Source organism: Macrobrachium nipponense, chromosome 4, assembly GCF_015104395.2.
Source record: "Macrobrachium nipponense isolate FS-2020 chromosome 4, ASM1510439v2, whole genome shotgun sequence".
Classification (NCBI taxonomy): Eukaryota; Metazoa; Arthropoda; class Malacostraca; order Decapoda; family Palaemonidae; genus Macrobrachium; species Macrobrachium nipponense.
In genome coordinates this window covers 39,490,790-39,507,749 of record NC_061100.1, presented here as the reverse complement: position 1 = coordinate 39,507,749, position 16,960 = coordinate 39,490,790, and the positions used below count along the sequence as shown (strand labels likewise).

Below are 16,960 nucleotides of genomic sequence, written 5' to 3'. Positions count from 1 at the left end.
GATTTTACACAAGCTTTGATCTCTTAATTATTGTTTTTTGTACTCAACTTTTCTTTTTTATTCTCAATGTGTCGAGTGTTTCTTTCCAAAAGATTGCTGTTTCTTTTAGTATTAAATACAAATAAGAAAATAACTGAGTATTATTTCAAATTTCTCATGAACTTATGCTCGCTAGTGTGAAAAGTTGAGGTACTAGTTAGAAGGACGAGACTACTAAGTCTTACTGGTATCTTTTTATTTTCTTGATATTACTGCCTCCATAATTTCTAAGATGGCAAAAAATCCTTTTCTACTTTACAGGGTGCAAGAGGTGAAAATGGACTGCCAGGACTCCCAGGTGAAATAGGATCGCCAGGGCCCCAGGGTTTGAAAGGAGATGTTGGCCCCAGAGGTCCTCCTGGTCCTATCACTACCATTATCCAGCCTGATGGGACCAACATCACTGTTGTAAAGGTTAGCTGCTCTTGAGATGTCTGTCTTAAAACCAGATTAGCTGTCTCTTAAGTCATCAGTCACAAGTCATCATGTTAATTATCAATACGTATAATATTAGTCATGAAACCAGGTTAGCCATTTCTGAGATGTCAGCCATAAAAACAGGTTAGCTGTCTGTCAGACATTAGTCAAGAAAACAGGTTAGCATGTGAGCTACAGTCACAAAACCAAGTAGGCATCTCTGAGATCGTTAGGATTCTTGTATCTGAACAGTCTTGAATATGGGTTGAGACTTGTTCCTTGCCATTGAGACTTTAGCCTTGGAGCCAGCCAGGTTAGTTGTCACATAAAAGCTGTGAACGTGAGAGAGGCTGTCTTTCAAATATTGGTATTCACATGAAAACAGATCAGCATCTGTCTTTTGGACATCAGATTATCATCTTCAGACATTAGTCATGAAACTATTCCTGGAACAGGGTTAGGTGTCTTTCCAATGTTATGAAATGGGTCAGCATCCTTTGATACAGGAAAATTGGGATTTGATTATTTTGGAATAATAATTTCAATGCATATACTGATAGACCTTCTGCAGTTGAAGTGTTTGCACATGTCTAATAGTATTATATTAAGAAGATAATTTCATGTACGTACAGTTATATAATTTGTAGTTGAACTGTCCCTAGAATGTAAGTATTATTTCTTGTTTTATGATATATGGAGTTAAAAAATTTAACAAATTTTAAAAAGTTTCCCTGTGAAATTTTCTCCAAACAAGCATGTGTTAAGCATATCTAATCAATATTAATTCTTCCAAAATATAATGCATCATGATGGAAAAAAACAAGTGGTTGCCATTGTTTAGTCTGAGGTTTTACCTTAACAAGTGACATCTGACCTGCATCTCAAGCTTCGAGTTTGTTAGCTTTGTTTAACCGCATTCATGTCTCATGCTTTGAAGCAGCAAGCAGAGAGTTAAGAAGAATTCTGATATGATCATGTCGCCTCACCTGCTTGCTTCCTCCTATCACTGGCGTTCACACCCACTTGCTGTGGCTGGAATTTTGGATGATTTGATGAAAATTGAATGCCAATGGTAACACTAAATACACACTGGATAAACTATTAATCATCAGGAGTGTTTGCATTTGTGCAGTGACAGGAGAAACGGTGTTTGTAAGATCACAACTACTACTTAGTATGTTTACTCTATACCAAATAATAGTCCGGAGACCATTAGGGGATACTGAAGTTGTCCTTAGAAAATTAATACAATGATAGGACATGAACTGTAACATTATTTCATATTCCTGTGTATTTCACAATTTTATTTTCTCACTTTGTTTTGCCTCTACTCATCCTCTTTTTCTCTCTCTTATCCATGGATTTTCCCTCTCTTTGCTAGGCAACCCTTTTAAAAAACCATCAGCCTTATTCAAATATTCTATGTAATAAAATTTATTGCAAAATATGGTTAATTTATCTCTGTATCACAGACAGGAGTATGCTTACTCACTTTCCTTAACCTTTCTTATTTTGTGTTTTCACATCCTGCTTGGTCTAGGGTAAGACCATTAAGTTGCCTGTTCAGTTAATTACCCCATTGAAAAACCTTTGTCCAGGAGGCTTCGAAGAGCAGTCAAAATTATTGCGTTTAGCTTGCTTTCATTTTGCTTTTAAAGACTAAAGCAAAATATACTTGGTGAAGACAAAGCTTTTGAGTTCAGAAACTCACTGAAAGGCATCTGAAAAAAACCACAGTGGGAAAATAATATGTGTACCATTACTAACAATTGAAGTAATGTATTTAAGTACGTAACGTAAATTTTATACTTTTCATTTAATAAATAGTTTTGGCATCCTACTATTGGTATATTTCGTGACGACTCTTGGTACCTTTACCCTTAGCCATCAAAAGACGAGAGATTCTTTGCAAGAGGAACATCCTAGGAAAACTAACAATACAAACTTTCATGTTCCACTAAAATGATGATTTCTTATGTGGTTTGTCACGTAAAAACCATCAGCAGAGTACAGCATTGATACCACAGCCCAAACTGTTAGGAGTTAGTGACTGATTGTATCATCAGGAAAATTTACAACAATTATGAAACTTCTTTAAAGACTAAGAAAAATACTTTATTGTTGCCATTGAGTTAATTGAACTGAAGTATTAGCTTTTCTCTGGCATTAGAAGAGCCAAGTGCAATGACTGTTATATTACCTCAAACCATTTCGAGTTTAAGACCCCATTTTCAGTGTTTGTAGTGATGATAAATTGATATCAGTTAGATTTTGAAGATGCTTTTTCATTAGTTACCAATTGCAGATGCTGAACTTTTTTTTTTAACTGCTAACTACCCAGCTGTATTCCTCATGACAAGAATATGATTTGAATTCGGACTATTCCTTGATTTTATTAAACGTACTTGTTCTTCACGCTCTTAAGCCTGTTTACTGTTTTTATTGTATATTCTTATTACCAGATAGGTGTGGTATTTTCATATTAGTGCTTATGAGTCATATTTATAGCTTGATGGTAGTGTGTATTCTAAATACAAAATTCCAAAAGCCCTAAATTCTAGGCCCATTTCAGTAATCCCAAGACCAACAGTTTTAACAGAAGTAATAGTCAAAGTAATGATGCAAAAAGTGACAATATGCTCCACGCAAAACAGTATGCCTAGAGTCTAGTGATACAGCATTCACCCCAAACAAGGAATCCAGTGAATTTATAATTGGCCAGCTAGTGCCCTTTCATTGGTACAATGAAATTGTTTACTTTTCTCATGTGCCATTTCTTATCAATACTATACAGTACTAAAAACCTGAAAAGAAAGTCATGTAATTGCTTTTTCAAAATGGTCATGGCTTTTGTTAAGCAAGGAAATTGCAGAGTTATTCACCTTTTACTCATTAAAATAACTTTGAAAAATACTGATATTTCAAATATGTATACAGAGTACATGAATGAAGTTCTTTAGCTATAAGCTAAACTAAGATCAAAATACAAATGATATCCATGAAATCAAGAATTAAATCTGTAATAATAAAATCTGAGTGGATCTTGCTTGTCCCCACCTGGGTGACAGTAGGGGAGACATGACACAGCCGCCTACCTCTACAAATTGGTTAGGTAAACCCAGACTGTTATGTTCTTAAAAAGTTTAAGAAAAAAGCTATTCATCATGAAAAGTTGTTGGAACACTCTTGGATCACCAAATTTAGTAGAACATGAAAGTATTTATCACTGTTACAGAGTGGATCTAAATGGGCTCAAGGCTCATTATTTAAAAAATGCATTAGTTTTTATTTTTAAGAGGAGCATGGTATCAGAAAGGATATCTGATAGAAAGAGCGAAAGGTGGAGGGTCCCTTCAGAGTGCCTTCCTCACCTCCATCCCATTGCAGGGCAGCAAAGGAGACCGGGGCAGGCGAGGCAAGCGAGGTCGTCCAGGCCAACCAGGTCCACCAGGGACATTCGGTGACCTGGGCCTTCCTGGCTGGCCGGTAAGTTATGCCACGGGTACCACATTGCACCACTGGTATCATGTGCCCTAAGTGCTACAGTTTCTGTTCCCTTATGTATGCCTCATGATTATGTGCAGTTATGACATATTCCCAGATACCATTAGAAATATGTGTACATAATATATCAGGACACACACACACACACACACACACACACACACACACACACACACATGCATATTTGGGGTAACTATCTTTATTAAGTGAAATGAGACTTAGGCCAATTGGTTTCTAAGTTAAGGAGCTGAGTTATTCAAGTAATGCATGGCTCTGGGATCTGTAAGGTTGGGCTGTGGACATTAATTAACATAAAATGCCATAACATTTCAGAGGGGAAAATAAGTGTTTAATGAACTTGATTGCCTAAGTGTTGACCGTTCAAATATTCTGATGTATGAAATTTAAAAAAAAATACATTAAAAGCATACATAATGAAACTTTATAGTTTATGGACAAGAACCAGGCTGTTCTGAAAAGTCAGGCTAAGCAATACTTATATTTTGCGTATCTGCCTTGAAGTTATATATGCTGATTCATTGGGGCTAATTATAATTATATTGTTGAATTGTGTAATAACATGTTCGTTTTTGTCTTTCTTGTAGAATGTCACTGAATTTGTAAGTATCGAAATGTGTTTGATGATTGTTGTGTATCACAGGATAATTTTTGTCTGTATCCACATGTATGAAACTTGCTTGTGTGTCTGCCTTTTCTTCAACCAGAGTAAAATATTTTTCGTAGAGTAAGAGTTGTGTGAATGTTATGTACGATTGTAGTTATTAGCTTACCTAATATTCTTGATAAATACCCTCCATTTTCACATTTCTAAGCTTCGAACATGCATGATGATAACCTGAACAGTTAATATTTTGGTCACATCCTGATAAAACCTACTGCATGTTGCATGTCCCATTTAAGGATTGATGATTTGCTTTCATAGTTTTTTACTCTGTTTTTTATTACTCCTAGATGTCAGGCTACTTATTTTTTGTATTTAATCCCAGATGTCAGGCTTCTTATTAATCAGTGCTGCTGCTTAATCTAATTGATGTTCTGCCAAGATGCCATAGAATATAGTATCCAAACCTCATGAAAAAATGAGGTTGAAGCAAAATATGTATACATTTTCATTTCTTTGTCCAAAGCTTTTCCCAATCCTTTTCTTTTTATATTTTCATAATTCTTTTTTTTTCGTGTTTTGTTCAGTTCACCATCTGATTTCTTAACCTCCATATTGAACCAGCCAACTCATTATTAGTAATTTTTAATTTCCATATTCAACATATCAGTTTTCTATTTCTTTGGTCTATATTTACCCAGCCAATTTATTGTACTTTTTCTTAACTCTTATATTTAGCCAATCACTTTACTTTATGGTTTAATTCCTCTATTCACCCTGTCAAGTTATTCATTTTTTTTCAGTCCCATATTCAGCAAATCAGTGGCTTTGTTACCTCATATATTCAACCTGTCAGTTTGATGTAATTTTCTGTTTTGTGATTGTTTTCATGAAAATTCTTATGCAGGGACTACCAGGAAGACCAGGTCCACCGGGCCCCCCTGGTAACCCAGGAATTGGGATCAAAGGAGAAAATGGAGCTCCGGGACCACCAGGACCCCCAGGACCTCCATCACCATCTTCTGCAGGAGGATTCTTCAATGGTATCCTCGTAAGTATCTCATCACCTGAGTAAAACCCACTTAAGTTGATGTAAGCGTTAATTATTTTTTCTGAATATGTACTAACAGGCATGAGTACCTATGAAATCCTGGACATTTATTTAATCATTCAAAAAAATTACCTTTTTTCTTATGTTCATGAGTGATTGTAAACCTAGCAAGGTAAAGTTTATGGTTTCCTACAGGAATACAAACCAATGCCTTTTAAGTGGGGAATATATTTTGTACATAGCTGAACAACTGAATGAATGTACAGAGTTACAAGGTTAGCCATTTGATGATGCATTAGTGTTAGTAAGGGTAGCTACCAGTGAAGCTCGTAGTATGCAAGGCATTACTTTTATCTTTTACCGTGTTGTATGAAGTGGTACCTCGAGATACGAAATTAATCCGTTCCAAGGCGGCCTTCGTATCACAAGTTTTTTGTGTCTTGAACCACATTTTACATGTAAAATGGCTAATCGGTTCCAAGCCCTCCAAAAACACCCCAGTAAATTTCATACTAAAGCTAAATTGACCTATAAACAATGAAATACTACAACAATTTGGACCATTCAATACCTAACTTAATACGTACTAGTAGTACTAATATGTATGTACCCGTAAATAAAGTGTATTAGTGTACATGGTATACAAGAAATCCTGTACGTACATACGTACGTATGTAGTAAAATGTGGAAGCTTACCTTTCGAGTGAGGCTGTCTCCGAAAGTGGCAACAGAGGAGGAGGACAAACGGCAGAAAACTTCTTATAGTACGTACACTTAACTTTACGAAACACATAAAAATATGTCAGGAAAACATAAACTAAACTTTACAAAACACATAAACAAAACTGTAACACTTAACTTTACAAAAAACTTAAAATTAAAATTTTGGTTTTTGTCTTTTTCTGATTTTTACATTTTTTTTTTTGGGTTTTTTTTTACTTTTTTTTATACTTTTACGTCTTTTTTTTTTTTTTTTTTTTTTTTTTACCACAAAAATTTTGTTTCGACTTCTTCACCACCTTCAACTTTCTGTTTTTTTTGTAGTCTCACTTGGTTCTTCCCTTTTGCTTACTCCTACTAAAGGCCTCTTTTAAAAAATAACTATCCAAGGAAGATTGCTTCTGCCTGCTTTTGACAATGTTCCTGAAACAACTCAGGCAAATGTCATCAAACTGTGCAAGCATACGACCTGTGTAAGCCTTTTCGGGGTGTCTCTTTTCTACGAATGATATCATCTTATGAAAAGCAGCTAGAGCATCCTTAATTTCTGCCGTTGTCATAGAGTCGTCGTCCTCCTCCTCGCCGCTGCTAGAGAACTCTTCTTGAACGACGTTATGTTGCATGGCCTCCAACTCCTTCGGGTTATCTGTCGTAAGCTCCTCTTGGTGCTCCTCGAGAAGTTCATTGATGTCATCCTCGTCGAAGACTAGCCCCATGGACCTGCCGAGTGCAACGATCTTATCAAGATCTGGTTGCGAAACAGTTTCAGGATCGTCAACTGTTCCTGAATCTGCAGCACCAGCTTCGACCACGTCAAATCCCTCAAAGTCTCGGGCAGATACGGCATCAGGCCAGAGTTTCCTCCACGAGGAATTCAAGGTTCGCCTCGAAACCTCCTGCCAAGCTTGGTCGATGAGTCAGATGCATATCACAACATCGAAATGCTCCTTCCAAAATTCACGCAAGGTGAGGTTTGTGGTATCAGTGATGTCGAAACATCTCTTGAAAAGATGTTTCGTATACAGCTTCTTAAAGTTCGATATCACTTGCTGGTCCATGGGCTGGAGGAGAGGGGTGGTGTTAGGCGGAAGATAAAGAACCTTGATAAAAGAATACTCCACTAGGATATCTTCCTCGAGGCCAGGAGGGTGAGCAGGGGCATTGTCCAACACCAGCAGACATTTCAGAGGGAGGCACTTCTCTTCCAAGAATTTCTTCACTGTCAGGCCAAAACACAGATTTACCCACTCGGTGAACAAAAGTCTCGTTACCCAGGCTTTCACATTAGCCCTCCACATCACTGGAAGCTTCTCCTTAAGCACTTTGTGAGCCTTGAAGCCTCGAGAAGTCTCCGAATGATACACAAGTAGGGGCTTCACCTTGCAATCCCCACTGGCGTTCGAACAAAGTGCGAGCGTAAGCCTGTCTTTCATCGGCTTATGCCCAGGTAGCTTCTTCTCTTCCTGCGTGATGTACGTCCGACGAGGCATTTTTTTCCAAAAAAGGCCGGTCTCATCACAGTTGAAGACTTGCTGAGAACTGTAGCCTTCGTTGAGAGTCATCTCGTCGAACGTCTTAATAAAGGCTTCGGCCGCTTTCATGTCCAAGCTGGCCGCCTACCCATGCCGCACCACCGAATGGATGAATTTTTCGAACCAATCAAGAGAAGCCTTGAACTCTGGGGTTGGTGTCGATGTCCCTTCTCCTCTGTCGTCTTCGGCCTGGGCAATCAAATTGACAAAAATAGCACTGGCCTTGTGGCAGATTGCCGTCTCCGTTATCGTATCACCAGCGATTTCTTTGTCTTTTATCCAGACAAGAAGCAGCCTTTCCATCTCGTCGTGCACGTGGCTCCTCTTGCTGGACAAAATAGTCACGCCCTTGGAAGGTGTAGCTGCTTTGATGACATCCTTCTGCTTAAGGATGGTGCCTATTGTCGACGGATTTCGGCCGTATTCCTTGGTGGTCATACTCAATCGCATCTTCATATTTTTTAATGATCTCCATCTTCGTCCCCAAAGAAAGCATCCTCTTCTTTCCATGAACTTTAACTTTCTTGGGACCCATGACTATGTATATACTGTACGTAATTATGTTATGTAGTATACGTATGTAGTAAAGTTCTCGCACAACACGATAAAGTATACTACAACAAAATCACTAACGAATTTACGTTAATAAACGAAATCGTATAGAACAAATGAATTCCGCGTGCTTACGATACCGATGATGCCGCGAAGTGGCCAAAGAAGCACGCCGCTACGTAGATACATGATGGGAGAGATGCTGACCAATAGGAGAGAAGGATCTTATGGCGGTGACTAGCATCAAGAACCAATGGGAGAGCAGGAGGATGGTGGCGAGTGTACTCAGTTGGCGGCGTGTGAGTTTTAAAATTGTTATTGGTGGTCTGGGCGAATCTTGGGACTTTACAGCAACAACCTTTCGTATCTTAAGCAATTTTCGTATGTAGAGCCACAAAAATCTTTGTATTTGCTTTCGTATCTCGAGTTTTTTGTAAGTTGAGCCTTTCATATCTCAAGGTACCACTGTATAGGCAGTCCCCAGTTTACAAAGGGGGTTCCATTCTGATGCCGCGTTGTAAGCCAAAAATCGTCATAACCCGAAATAATGTTGAAAATCGTAAGAAAACCTTACTTTTTATCCTTTGAGTGTTTTGAAAATGATGTAACCTGCATTTTTATAGAGTTTTTAACAAATCTCCTCCAAATTTTGACCATTCTGCCATTTTGGAGCCATATTTCTTCTGTCAATTCAACATCGTAACCCCAGAACAGGCATTGTAACCCGGGAAATAATTTTTTGATGGGTATATTTGAAGAGCGTCGTAAGCTTGGAACATCATAAGCCGAGCCCATCGTAACCCGGGGATTGCTTGTAGTTGAATTTACATTTCTTTGTTTCTTTGTTTTTCCTACTTGTTTGTTTGTATCTTGTATTATCTTTGTTGCATTGTTTTTTTCACATGGAGAATAAACAAGAGCAATGTAGATGAAAGGTTCTTCAAGGACCATGTGGCCACTTCACCTCATGTTATATTCTGCATCTGTAGTTTGACCTCTTGTCAGTGGGAAAGTTTCAGCAAGAGGGAGAGTAAGAAAAGCTGGCATTTGCCATCTATCTTGAGTGTTTTAATCCACTAGTGAAGGTGGTTTATTATGGTGGATCCTTTCTTCCTCACTCTCAGTCCGTCTGAACTTCATCCTAGAGGGCTTCTCATGAGCCAAGGACTAACTCTTCTCCACCTCAAAAAAATCATGCAATTCTTTGTCTGATAGACGTCCTCACAGTGGCATCTAACAAGTGTTTTAAGAAAATGTGGCCTTTTTCTTCCCTTCTTGATAATTTGGTGGAAAAGAAGAACAAAGAATACTTATCTGGCAGATTGTCTGTGGTGGTAGTTCCAGTTGATATTAATGTACCATCCACTGAACCCACATCTCAATGTGACATCTACTGTCACTATACAGTGCAAGCAATTGCAGGAAGTTGTCCTTCCTGCTCCTCTTCTTCTTCTTCTTCTTAACACTTGCTCCTCATGCAGACAGAAGAGGTGGAAGGGTAAATTTAAGTTCTTATAGGAAGTTAAAATGGTCCACTTGATTCAGGGAGACTAGCCGTAATAGAGGATCTTTGAGACACATCATCTTTTAGACATCACTCACATAGATGCTTTACACTCTTCAGTGGATGCAAAACTCATCCATCTTATCTCCTTGTGCCCAGTCTCAAGACAGTGTGGTAGGGGCTCATCACTTCTCTCCACCTTGGTCCACAAGGAAAGAGATCCCAATCCCTTTTATCTTTCGAGGTTAAGTTTCCAGTTCTTGAATGGAGAGCCAAGTAAACCAGGCTTAGTTTCATTCAGTGCCTGTCTCTTCAGATGCCAGTATTAATGGAAATAGTAGCTCAAGGAATATCTGATCTAACATCTCATCACACTCCCTTTGCAGGAAATTTGGCTGGCTCTTCCCATAAAGATACGTGCTTCAGAGTTTCAGGCTCTATGAATTCTTTTCTGTGACTATTCAGTTGGAACTTGCACAATTGAATGCTTCATCCCCTCCAGAACCCCAAATGATTGAATTAGAACAGTATTTTCAGAAGGTGTTTGCTTTCATCTGTAAACATAATAATCTAGCCCTCTTGCTCATTTAACATTTTGTAGATTTTAGGTGTTTATAAGCAGCAACACCATAGAAGTGGCCCATGTCAGCAAATAGGAGAACAGTGTCTCAAGCTCTCTACCATGTACCTGTTTAAATCCATGAGTGGGCAACTTCTCATTAGATAGAGCTGTCAGCCAGGTACTATATTCCAGGCAACCTGAATGGGATACAGACTAGCTCAGTCACCAAGGTCAGGTGGTGGGTGTTTGTTTACTCAGCCTCTAGCATTGAAAAAGTTTTTGAGATATGGGGTCTTCCTCAACTAGATCTGTTGGCAAACCAAGCTAAACAAAAACTCAAACCCTTGGGCAGTGATGGAAGATGTGTTTCAACATCCCTGTAGCAATCTGGACATAGTACATTCTTTGAAGAACAGCCAGCAGTTTTCATCACTCCAAACCTACAGATAACCCTGGTAGCTCTTCTATGGCTACAGACCAAATGGTATACGTACAGATTTACTGTTCCTACGAATTCAGACAGAGGGAGCTACACCAATGGCCCACTTTTCTTCATCAAACTGTTGTTCAAAGGTATACTTTTAGCCTGTTCACTCCCTGCCTCATCACTGGTGGAGGTTACTCAGTTCATCTTCCAAGAGAGAGGTTTTTTATTACAGGGCTGCACAGGAAATGTTAGGATATCTCTGTAGATCATATAACAGGATCTGTCTGGGTAAGTGGGCCATTTTCTGTGACTGGTGTTGTAGAAGGGGGTACCTCTCCAGTCAGAGTGCATTCAGTTGATAGCAGCCTTTCTTATCTTTCTTTGTCAGGACAAGTCCCTTTTGGTCTCTGCATTGAAAGGTTATCATTCAGCTTTGAATCTCTCCACTTCAGTGGAACTATCCATGCTAACAAAAGGTTTTAAACAGGCATGCCCTCATTCAGAACTTTGCCCACAGGAGTCTGACGTCTCTCTCGTTCAGCAGTCTGACTAAATGTCATTATGAGCCAATGTTGTAGGCTTCAGAGAGGGATTAAACTTTGAAAACTTTTTCTATTTTGTCATTAGCACTGGCAAAAAGAGGAGTGAGAGGCACTTCTCATCTTGTCCAGCTCTCAGGGTGTTGGTCAGAGCTGTCGTTCTCATTCATTCCTGAGTTTGTAGCCAAAACTCGGAACCCATCCATTTCTAATCATAGGTTCCATATTTTCTTGAGTCCTTCCTATGAGATTTCATTGGTGGTAACCCTAATGAGATGCTTCTTTGCCCTTTCCAAATTATTAAGTAATACTTGAAAAGGGCCCATGCCTTGAGATTGGAATGCAGATTTTCCATTAGTATTGACAGATGTAAAGATGAGGTGTATGTCTAAGAACACTACCTCCTTCATGCTTCGTGAGGTCATTCAGTGGGTGGGAGAGTGGCCAGTTCAGTTTCTCAGGTAATGATGGAGTCATCTAGTATCAACAGACTACCTTTACCTCTTTATGTCAGTGACAAGTCCTTGGACACCTGATTCCTTGGGACTGTGTTGGCTGATCAACAAGTTGTGCTATCACCTGAGGTCCTTTTGGACAAAGAAGTATCTTGCCTGAGTAAATCACCTAGTTTTTTTTTTTTTTTTTTTTTTGGAGGTTTGGGTGTGTTGTGGGGGGGTCCCCTTCCTTCCTTTTCGTTTCAGAGTGCTAACTAGGTCAGAGTATATGGTGATCATCAATTGAGATACAGGTGAGTACATAACGAGGAACCAGTTCAAGTTAGTCCAGAATGCATCTTCAATCACCTCCTTATACAAGGGAGGAGGTGACACAGTGGAGCCTACCCTATTGCTTCACTTTGTATTAATCCCATTACTTAGTATACAGTGTAACAGTCAGAGTGCACTGCCTACAGCTTGTCATTCCCTTTGAAATGAAATGGAATATAAAATTGAGGCCAAAGGCCAAGCCCTGGAAGCTATGAAGTCATTCATCACTGAAAGGAAAATTGAGAGTAAAAAGGTTTTAAAGGAGTCAAAGGGGGAAACCTTGTGGTTGCACTATGAAAAAGTTGTTAGGAGAGGGTGGACAGTAAGATAGAAGAGAATATGAATGAGGTAAAAAGAAAGGAATAAAAGTGGGGGTTCCAGTTGGCATTGTTCTTTAGGATCCTTTCCCCAATTCGTTGGGTTCTATTGCCCAAGACTACTTGTTTTGTCTCTAGATTTGTCTCCAGATTTGTAAGGGATCTTAAGTAACATGTTTCTAGGGGACATCCTTTCAGAAACATTTTCTTCAGGGTGAAATATTTTTTACAGGTACTTTTTGTACAACCAGCCACTTAAAACATAAGTTTCCACTTAAAATGCATTGTATTCTCTTAGCAATAAATGCCAAATTTTTAAAATTAATACGTGTATCTATATTTAGAAGGTATATCAACCAAAGCCTCTACCACCCTGCCAAATCCCTGAGGCAGAAGATAAAGTGATCCCCTGCTTGCGTAGTTATGGTTATGTTCATTCAGCCTTTCAGCTACATGACAGATATTCTCCACTAGAAAGGATTTGCTTTGTATACCTATGAAAAATAACAATTATTTGGAAAATTTTATATTTGTATTTTAGTCACTTTATGGACATAGAAAATGGGGATCATTTTCTTTCAACATAAAACAATATATTTTACTCTGCACTGATAAAATGGTTTATTTGTCACCTAAGTAGTGCTAATAAGGTAGAAATTAAACATTTTTTCTGTTATGAAATTAATATCAACTTTGTTAAATTAATATATTCAGGAGAGGAGAGTCATGTACTCATACATGAAGACTGTGAATGTTATGGCAGTTAATGGGAGAGGAAAAGAAAGCGAGAAAGAGTTGAGGAAAATTAGCGGGTTGAACTCGTTTGCTTCTCTTAATTGAACGTTTTATCCAAAGGGTGGCAGTAGTTCAGACGACACAAGAAACTCGAATCCTGGCCCACCAGGTTTGCCAGGTCCTGTTGGGCCATCAGGTCCCCCTGGACCACCTGGACCACCTGGGTTACCCGCTCAACCACTTAGGGGAATTGATGGGGAGATGTTCATCCCTGTACCTGGTCCAGCTGGACCACCAGGTCCACCTGTAAGTCAGTAGTTACGTTGAAAAGTTTAGCTGTGATCTTTATTTTATTTAACAATTTTTTCCTATTTAACCTGGTAGTTTCAGAAGTGGAAACCTCTGTTTAATGCATTTTTATTTCCTAAGTGTATAATTGCTAGCTTTTTGTTACCTTGTCATCTCCAATCAGCCCAATCCTCCCCTCCCCCCTCCTACACACACACGCGCGCACACTATAGAGTTCTCATCCAAGAAACGAAGAGCTTATTTAATGTATGTACTTTTATTTCCAAGTAGAAATCTTCTAGCATCATGTCCATATACACACACACACACACACACACACACACCAGCACTCTTACCCAAGGAAAAATCTAAATTGATTACCAATTTTTCTGTTTACTTATTTATGAGGAATATGTAAATTTTGCTCAACTTTGCACATGTAGAACCAGAAAAGTAATTGCATAAGAATAATGTCAAAATGTGTATATTATTGTGAAATTACGAGTCAGTGCTATTAAAGATTGATGGTAAAGGATGTTAGATTATTATGCATATTTATTTATATATTTGCTTATTTTCATTTTCTGTAAAACAGGGTCCTCCTGGCCCTCCAGGGCTGTCAATTGAAGGCCCTGAAGGTAGACCAGGTGCCCCTGGGTCACCTGGAAGAGGGTTCCCTGGAAAACCAGGGCCACCTGGAGAGCCAGGTTCCAGTATACCTGGCCCAAGAGGTAAGTTATTATACTGTATAAGACGTTTTGCTTTTGCTATAATGGTGTAAGATTCATATCTAAAATACGTCTAAAGTTGAGTAATGTATGTTGTGTGTGTGTGTATATATATGTAATATATTATATATAACTATATATATAGATATATATATATATATATATATATATATATACATATATAATCATAATATATACAGTATATACACATATAACTACATCGCGCAATACAAAATTTTCCAAAGAGAAGTTAAGAAATAGCTTCTTAATTAATTTTGGAAAATATAACAAATGACAGAGAAACTCACAAGTCTGTGTGACGATCTTGCTTGATTAAGGCACCTAATTTTCCAGGCTCTCTCTCTCTCTCTCTCTCTCTCTCTCTCTCTCTCTCTCTCTCTCCATAGGCTTTAAGTAAAGTAGAGGCTCAGTGCTGACAATAAAAACAAATTTCTTAAGAATCACTTAATATGAGTGAATATGTAATCATTAAAATTTTTAATCAATCATTGTCAGCATCTTCACCCTCTATGGATACAGACTTGTGAGTTTCAAGAATATTCATTTCACCAAATCTTTAAAATTCTGTGCCACATGATTTTCTTGAACTAACCTTTAAGATTTACTTGGCTTTCTTTGCATGCAATCCCAGGGAACCTTGGAGGTATTGCAGAACTACGCCGATGGATCTCTGGAAAGCCCAGGAATAGAGGTGCCAAAGCTGTCATATTTTTCTTCCTTTTGAAATATCTTGGTCTTCTCAGTGTTTGTTCTCTCTAATAACCAAGTCTCTTGTATACTTTTACCTTTCTTCACTGCAATGCATACTTGTTGTCCCTTTGTTACTCTACTTTCTTGGAACTTTCCTTCATTGAAGACGTGGGTCTGTCTCTTTCTTTAGTGTTCAACTCCCACCCCTACCTTGTCTTTCTCTTTTTTCCTTCTTTATACCTAATGAAGATGAGGACTCAGGTCTGTTATCCCACTGGCATTATATTTACATATCTTTATGCCACCCTACTTATTTCCCATCTTCCCCTGGAGTCAATCGCACATTTTTATTTTACTGACTGTAATCTTATGTCATCTGCAGGTTCATCTTAGAATTGTTAGATTAAGAAAATGGGCTCTTGGTCATATTGTGAGCCCTTTAGACTGGTTTTTCTTTCTGCTCCATTTAATTCATCTTGCATTCCTGACTGTAAGGTATCTGTGAATTATGGCAGCCTCCCACAACATTTCCTCTTCAGGTTTCTTACCATACCTTGTACTTCTTTCTGTTGGGTTGGTTGTCTTTACTTTTGACGCAAAGTTAAAATTTGCCACCCTCTTTATGGAAATCATGTCTGTGGTTTTTCTGGGATCCCATTAAGCCTCTTATTTTTACTCTTTCCATTATTTCATCCTTCATAATGCCCCAGTTTTTATACCTCATAAAAACATGTAGTATGTGATTGCAATCACATCAGCTCTTTCACTGTAAGAGTTTTTTGTGTACTTTGCTTGCAGATCAGCTCTTTATCTTGACTTCTGTAGAATTTTATTTGTGTACAGTAATTTGCTTGCAGATCAACCGTTATCTTGACTGCTGTAGAAATTATTTTTGCAATTTGCTTACAGATCAGCTCTTATCTCGACTTTCAGAATTTCAGAATGTTTTTTGCAATTTGCATGCAGCTTTTTTCCATTTTGTTTTCTGTCATATTTTGCAACTAACATAGCTTCTCCTTGCTAACATCCAAATGAATTTTTTTGTAAGTTACAGGGTTTTGCTTGCGCAGTTCTCTCTTCTCTCCATTACACTTTACTTGCTTTCCTGTCTTAAACCTATTTTCCTTGTACAGTGCTTTTTCCCAGCCAGTCTAGGCTTTGTCTTGTTGTTATAACTTTAAATTTCTTATTACTAGATTAGTGGCAATAGATTCAGTCCCAAAAGCTTCCTACTGAGAATGTCTGCTATTGCAGTAAACAAGACAGGGATGATCCCTAATCCAGATAGCTCTCACATGTGGACATTAACCACAAAATGAAACCAGAAACCTTAAGTGTGATCAACTTTAGGATTTAGAACTAAGCTTCTGGAATTGTAAGAAAAATTATGGAAAGCAATAAAGAAAAATGAAAAAGAAATTAAACCTGAAATATCATGTGCATCCCCAAGAACATAGGAATATATTTACCCTTAGGGTTTTTCGTAGAAAATTGTTTGCTCACCTTATTGGAAATTTAGGTGTTTTCTCTCAGTTACCCTTGTTGTTTTGTAATATTTGTCAACATTTTCTGGAATGTAGCCAAGTTAAATTTGTTGTGAACACCTGTATAATGGACATACATGTATATGTTGTGATTTATCTTGATTTTTAGTACTTAAAAAGAATTGCATAAGCTTATCCTAAGTAATTTTGTAAACCTCTGAAACATATCCTTTACTTTCCTGTAAGTAATTTTGTAAACCTCTGAAACATATCCTTTACTTTCCTGTAAAGGTATGTAAGCCTATTTTTCAATTAAATAAAATATTTAAGAATATTCATACACATCCTATGACAGTGTGCTTATGACAGAATAATATGAATAGCAAAAACCTATTATTATTTACTTGACCAGGTCGTGCAGGAGGAGATGGCAGTGAAAGATCCTTTGCTGTTGTCCCAGG

At 38.0% G+C, this 16,960-nt stretch overlaps 1 protein-coding gene across 14 annotated transcripts in view; it reads left to right on the top strand.

Annotated features, from left to right (window-relative positions):
• The window catches only part of LOC135210876 (collagen alpha-1(I) chain-like), an 891,724-nt gene that overhangs the window by 841,161 nt on the left and 33,603 nt on the right, over nt 1-16,960 (top strand). For 11 of the 14 annotated variants that reach the window (XM_064243791.1, XM_064243789.1, XM_064243790.1 and 8 more), the window contains 8 exons: nt 301-453; nt 3,844-3,942; nt 4,566-4,580; nt 5,490-5,633; nt 13,409-13,594; nt 14,172-14,307; nt 14,957-15,016; nt 16,912-16,960. In XM_064243791.1, the coding sequence (XP_064099861.1) occupies nt 301-453; nt 3,844-3,942; nt 4,566-4,580; nt 5,490-5,633; nt 13,409-13,594; nt 14,172-14,307; nt 14,957-15,016; nt 16,912-16,960 (842 nt within the window). The remainder of the gene's footprint in view (nt 1-300; nt 454-3,843; nt 3,943-4,565; nt 4,581-5,489; nt 5,634-13,408; nt 13,595-14,171; nt 14,308-14,956; nt 15,017-16,911) is intronic. The other 3 variants (XM_064243788.1, XM_064243793.1, XM_064243797.1) reach the window with 3 other exon arrangements.